Source organism: Arachis ipaensis, chromosome B02 (assembly GCF_000816755.2).
Source record: "Arachis ipaensis cultivar K30076 chromosome B02, Araip1.1, whole genome shotgun sequence".
Classification (NCBI taxonomy): Eukaryota; Viridiplantae; Streptophyta; class Magnoliopsida; order Fabales; family Fabaceae; genus Arachis; species Arachis ipaensis.
The window spans coordinates 63856348-63863578 of record NC_029786.2 but is presented as its reverse complement, the minus strand read 5'-3'; the positions used below and the strand labels follow the sequence as shown (position 1 = coordinate 63863578).

General features: G+C 43.1%; 1 protein-coding gene across 1 annotated transcript; it reads right to left on the bottom strand.

The window, feature by feature from the left end:
• On the bottom strand, nucleotides 4433-4855 carry LOC107627298. Its single transcript, XM_016330147.1, has one exon. It carries the CDS (start codon nucleotides 4853-4855, stop codon nucleotides 4433-4435), a length of 423 nt encoding a protein of 140 aa, XP_016185633.1.

The following is a 7231-nucleotide window of genomic DNA, read 5'->3' as shown; positions in this document are numbered from 1 at the left end:
AAATTTTATATCATTTTGAAGCCCCAGATGTTAGCTTTCTAACGCAATTAGAACCGCCCCATTTGGACTTCTGTAGCTCAAGTTATGGTCGATTGAGTGTGAAGAGGTCAGACTTGACAACTTTACTGTTCCTTCATTTCTTCATGAGTTCTCCCACTTTGCATGCTTTTCTCCTCACTTCTTCCATCCAATACTTGCCTTATGAACCTGAAATCACTCAACAAACATATCAAGGTATCGAATGGAATTAAAGAGAGTTAAATTTAGCTATTTTACGGCCTAAAAAGCATGTTTTCACAATTAAGCACAAATCAAGGGAGAATTACAAAACTATGCTATTTTATTGAATAAATGTGAGAAAAGGTGATAAAATCCCCTAAATTAAGCACAAGATAAACCACAAAATCAGGGTTTATCATGAATCCCTCTATGAAGCTTGGGAAAGATACAAGCAAATGATCAGGAGGTGTCCTCCTGACATGCTCTCAGAATGGTCTATCCTAGGTATTTTCTATAATGGTCTATCTGAGATATCCAAGATGTCCATGGATCATTCTACTGATGGATCACTCCACTTGAAGAAAATGCTTGTAGAGGCATAGGAACTCATTGAAATACTTGCAAACAATCAATTCATGTACACTTCTAAGAGGAACCCTGTGAATAATGGTGTAGCTCAGAAGAAAAGAGTCATGGAGTTGACACTCTGAATGCCATATTGGCTCAGAACAAGATATTGACCCAACAGATCAATATGATCTCTCAGCACTTGACTGGAGTGCAAGCTGCAATTACCAGCACTCAAGACACCTCCTATAATGGAGATGCCTATGATCCAGATCAGTCCATGTTGGAAGAGGTGAATTATATGGGAGAACCCTATGGAAACACCTACAACCCCTTATGAAGGAATCATCCTAACCTCTCATGGAAGGATCAACAGAAGCCTCAGCAAGTTCAACAATAATCAAGGTGGAAGAACCCAGAATAGGTTCAACAATAGACCACCATTCCCATCGTCTCAGCGACAGATGGAAACTTCTAAGCAGAGCCTTTCTGACTTAGCAACCATAGTCTCTGAACTCTCTAAGACCACTTACAGTTTCATAACAGAAACTAGGTCCTCCATCAGAAATTTGGAAATACAAGTTAGTCAACTGAGCAAGAGAATCCTTGAGACTCCTCCTGACACTTGACAAATAGATTTTTGCCGGTATAGAAATTATCAATTGATCAATCGTAGTATAGTCTAAACCGACGCAAATCCTTCATCAAACAAATCTACAATCTATATCCGAGAGTACTAGTCTCCCGAGTCGTTCTCCCTTGGAATTGCCAAAGTGTGCATCTTATTGATTTAGTAAGCTTTGTTGGAATTCTTTGAAGGTTTTAGCAAAGCAATGAGAAACAAACAATCAATTATCAAAAGACTTGGCTTAGGGTTGGCGTCGGAAATCCTATCCTTATAGTCCATTCAATGTTGACAACAATTAGGCCTTGCTCCATTTAGTTATCCCCTAGGTATAGAGGAAGGTCAAATGAAAGTAATTAACTTGAGTCACAAGTCCTAGGAGGCAAAACTTGGGAAGGAATGCAAAATCTTGTATTTTCATATGGAAAGTGTGTGGAATCATTGATAAAACCCCTGAAATCATCACAAGATAAATCCTCAAATTGGGGTTTGTCAACCTCCCCACACTTAGATTCTAGCATGTCCTCATGCTTAGAGAAATACAAAGAAACACCGAAGACTGAGGGATCACCAAAGTATAGGACTCATGAAGTGCAACCTACTTATATGCATGCAACTATGACTAGTGCTACTATCCACTTGGTTGGGAACGAATTAGCCTTCTTAGGACATATGCGAGCATATGGGACCCGATGGTGGTCAAAGCCTGGGACTTGCCACTTCCTAAGCATCAAATGCAATATGTGCAACCTTGCATGAGGAATGCTCGCGAGAGCCGGGAATCAAAGAATTGAGCATTGAACCCTCACCGGGAGTGTTTGCACTCTAATCACTCGGTGTTTGGTGTTTATTCTCTCAATTCTCCCCTAATCATGCTTTCCAAGATTTGTTTTTCATCTAACAATCAACAATTATTCAATGCATGCGTACACTTATCATGGGGTCTTTTCCTTAGGTTGTAATGGGGTTAGGGTCAAGGTAGGGTCATATATGGCTAGTGGACTTAGGATTTGAATCTTTGATTAACTTAAACTTTCCCACCTAACCTATATAATGACCTATACAATTGGGTACTAACCTAGCTACCTATTCCTCACTTTTCCACATACTCATGCATTTTTCTTTTCGTTTCACAATACTTATGCATTGATTCCTCTTTCTTCACTTTGGGGCATGTTGTCCCTTATTCATTATATATATTCTTTTTCTCTTTATCTCTTTTTTTCTTCTTTTTTTTTTCTATATTTTTTTTTCTTTTCCATATTGTTCTTCTTTTTCTTTTGTTCTTTTGTTTTTCTCAAATTTTTATATACAAGAGCGTCAATGCACGAGGTTTTACATTTGATCAATTCATGAGTATGTACCCAATTCCCAATATTCCAATAATAATACAAAATACCCTTCTATTCACCTAATGCCCCAAGGTCCCCACACTTGAATGATACTCACACACACTAGCCTAAGCTAATCAAAGATCCAAATAAGGACTTTCATTGTTTTCCGCTTTAAGGCTTGTAATGTGCTAAATTAAGAACAAAGTGGGTTAATCGTAGGCTCAAGTTTGGCTAACAACGGAGGATAGAAGGTATGGCCGTTTGGGTAAGTGAGCTAATGAAATGATGGCCTCAATCATATAAATGCATGAATGCACCAAATAATGGACATAATGAATCAAACAAATCAAAGGCCACAATCATAGAGAGAGAATACTGCACACAAGAAGGAAAAATAAGTGGTTATAAGATGTAACCACACTATTAGGCTCAAATCTCACAAGCTTGTGTTCTTAACTCAAAACCATGTTCCAAAATATAATTCTTCATGCAACTTTTGCATCAAAGCATTTAAAATTTGCAATGCCATGGTTGCCCCAAAATGTTGGTTTCCTAAGAGAGAATTTCATTGTTCCAACCAAGCGGACTTATCATGCGAATGGTGCTAACTAAAACCTAATCATGCAACCTATCCTAATTTATTCAGATTTATTTAGGTGTTACCTACGGAGATCGGTCGGTCGACCTCCCCACACTTAAAACTTAGCACGGTCCTCCGTGCTAGAGGTTAGGCGCAGTGGATGGTGGAGCTCCGAGTGTGCCACATCTCCAATGCCATTGCTATCTCCGCTTGAAGTTGCGGTGGAGGTGGAGATATCGGGTTCCTCCATTGGCGGGGTGATCATGCTTAGAAGCCTCTTCACATGAGCATAGCGGCGTTGGTTACGCCTCTCATAGCGGTCTAATTTGTTGTGAAGGTCTTCAAGGCGTTGGGCGGCCGATTTTTGTGATGTAGATGAAGTGGTGGCGTGGCCAGTTGGTGTGGGCAATGCAATGTCCATGGTGATTTCCGGGGGCTTTAGGCATCTCTTGGTCGGAATGATATCACCCTCGACCGGTATTGAGGTTCGCCTATCTTTAGTCTCCCGGTTGACACCGGCTTTCGCAACTAATGCCGTCACTAAAGCGGGGAATGGTAGATTACCCTTGGCATGAATGCGCCCCATGGATTGGCGGATGGCATGCGGAACGTCGACCGGTTTCTCGGTCAAGATGCACCATATCAATAAGGCAAGCTCGGCGGTGATGGATGACCCATGTGTGCTTGGGAGCACGTAGTGAGCTAGAATTTGGGCCCATGCCGTGGCTTCTTGAGTGAGGTGGCGGACATCTAAACCCTTGGGTCTTCGCTTTATGGTTCCCCGAATCCAAAATGCGTCGGGTAAAGCAATGACGCGGAGGATCGCGCTCCAATCGAATGTGCGGTCAACGCATGCAGCCAAGACTTCTTGGTAGGCGTCATACGCATCCATTGACGGTGCAATCCCAAGGACTTCTCGGATGGTTTCCACGGTGACCGACACTTGTTTCCGGCGCACAAATATTGATGTGAGATGGGGTGAGTGGAAGTTGGAGTAGAATTCCACCACCCATGAGAGATTGGCCTCCGTAGGTTGCCTCAATAGGAATCTCCAATGCCTCCGGTCAATGTGTGGCATCACCATCGGACTGAGATGAGCCGGTAAGACTAGGAAGGGTTCCGGATGGTAATTCCTTTCAATAATTCTGGAGTAAACAAGTTCGCAGTAGCGGTTGGGAAACTTGTTCGAATCCTTTGGAGGGTTGTCCTTCTCTAGAACGTCAACGGGGCCCTTAGTCTTCTTTAGGAGGGGCTTGGCCGTTAGTTCTTGGCGGGCTTTATTGGAAGCTGGCTTCTTGGGGCCTTTCCCGTTGTCCTTTTTGATAATCATCCATGATACAATTTGAGACGGTGCCCGTTTACCTTGAAGATGTCCGGGCTTGATGGGTGGCGCAAGTGATAAACTCCATAAGGTTCTACTTTCTCCACTTGGTAGGGCCCATCCCACCTTGATCTAAGCTTTCCGGGTAGTAATCTCAACCTTGAATTGTAGAGAAGGACTAGGTCACCGGGTTGGAATTCTCTTCTCCTAATGTTCTTGTCATGGATGGCTTTCAACTTTTCCTTATAAAGTCTAGAGTTGTCGTAAGCTTCCAATCTCATACATTCTAATTCAGCCAATTGAAGCTTTCTCTCTACTCCGGCCCCACCCAAGCTCATATTACACTCCTTTACGGCCCAATAAGCTTTATGTTCAATCTCTACCAGTAGGTGACATGCTTTGCCATATACAAGCCGGAAGGGGCTCATGCCAATGGGTGTCTTGTAAGCCGTTCGATAGGCCCATAGTGCATCGGAGAGTTTGATGCTCCAATCCTTCCTATTCGGCTTTACAATCCTTTCTAGCACATGCTTGATTTCCCGGTTAGAGACTTCGGCTTGGCCGTTTGTTTGAAGGTGGTAAGCCGTGGTGACTTTGTGGATGATGCCATATCTTCTCATGAGGCCGTCTATTCTTTTGTTGCAAAAGTGGGATCCTTGGTCACTTATGATTGCTCTTGGGGCGCCAAAGCGACAAATGATATTGTTCCTCACAAAAGAATACACAATATTAGCGTCATCCGTTCGGGTGGGGATTGCCTCAACCCATTTTGACACATAATCGACGGCTAACAAGATGTAGAGAAAACCATTGGAGTTTGGAAATGGTCCCATGAAGTCGATTCCCCATACGTCAAAGATTTCGCAAAAAAGCATATTTTGTTGGGGAATTTCGTCCTTCTTGGAAATATCTCCAAACCGAATGCATTGGGGACAAGATTTGCAATAGGGAGAAGCATCTTTGAGAAGAGTTGGCCACCAAAATCCGCAATCAAGGATTTTTCTTGCCGTTCTTTGGGGCCCATAGTGACCACCTCCTTCGGAAGCATGGCAAGCATCCAAGATTGCTTGGAATTCGGTTTGAGGTATGCACCGTCGCACTAGGTTCTCAAGAAGGGCCTTCCAAGTAGGATAGAGGATGCTCTCTCGGTTTCGCTCGACGGCATTTCAAGGACATAGAAGTCAATCGGAAACACCAACCCCTTTATATTCACCAATACATCTTCCGCAACACCCGCTATGGTTATTATGCTCTTATCCGCTAGGACAAATCTTGCCGTCGACCTTTTTAGTGGGGGCAAGTTCAATACTCGATAAACGGAGAGCGGCATGATGCTAACACATGCTCCGAGGTCACACATGCAATCTCTAAATTGAACTCCATTGACGGTGCAAGTGACCATACAAGGGCCCGGGTCATCACACTTCTCCGGTAATGTTCCCATCAAAGCGGAAATAGAACTCCCCAATGGGATGGTTTCCAATTCAAGAATTCTATCCTTGTTTATGCATAAATCTTTGAGGAATTTAGCATATCTAGGAACTTGATGGATGGCATCAAAGAGGGGGATGGTTACCTCAACTTTCTTGAACATTTCTACCATTTTAGGGTCGAGTTCCATGCGCTTTTTAGCTTTCTTTGCAAGTGTTGGAAATGGAAGTGGTTGAGCAATTCCTTCTTCCAAGGTTCTTTTGGTCTTGGGTGTCTCCCTTGTTGGTTGGGCTTCATCTTCAACTATGGCTTGTGGTGTCTCCTCTTCCACTACCTCCTCTTCCACTACTTCCTCTATATCTATTCTCTCTTCCTCTTGGGCGGTTGAGATAGGACTTGAGTCCTTTGCTTCCTTTTCCTTTAGTTGTGTTCCGGATCTAAGGGTGATGGCATTGATGCCCCCTTTTGGATTTGGTTGAGGTTGAGAGGGAATGACACTTTGGATTGGGGGTTGAGGAGTAGTTGTTGATTGTATGGTTGATTTTGTGAGTTGTATGGTCGGTTTTGTGAGAAATTTTGCGAGTTGTTGTTCCATCTTTGACCTCCTCCATTGTTGTTGTTATCCCTATTCCCTTGTTGATGATTTTCTTTCCAATTTTGATTATTGTGTCCACTACCTTGGTTGTAGCTTCCTCCTTGATAAGGGTGCCCTTGGTTAGGATTACCTCCTTGGTAATACCCTTGATTAGGGCGGTCATAGAAATTATGGGTGGCCGCCAAAGTGTTGTCTTCTTGAAGGTTTGGGCACTCATCCGTGTAGTGAGAGTAGCAAGAGCAAATACCACATACTCTTTGAGGGACCAATTGTTGTTGGTTGTGTTGTTGAGATGGTGGAGGTTGTTGTTGATATGATTGAGGTTGTTGTGGTTATTGTTGGTTCAATTGGAGTTGCCTCAAAACGGATGTCATCTCATTCAAGGATTGAGTTAGAGCGGTGGCTTCACTACTAGTTGATACCTCGTTCACGGTCCTTGGACGGTTGACTCTTCGCCTCATATGTTGATTGGATTCGGCTAAGTCAATAATAAGTTGCCATGCCTCCTCCGCGGTTTTATATTTGGACAAAGAACCATTGCTAGAAGTGTCCAAGAGGGTTCTATCTTGCTCTCGCATCCCTTGACATATGTATCCAAGCAATACTTGAGTGTCGAGCATGTGATTAGGGCATGCATCTAGTAGTTTGCGAAACCGTTCCCAATACTCATATAGTGGTTCCGTCTCACCTTGCACAATACAAGACATTTCTTTCCTTAGCCTATCCATCTTTTCCGGGGGTAAGAATTTATCCAAGAACCCCCTTCTAAGTAGGTCCC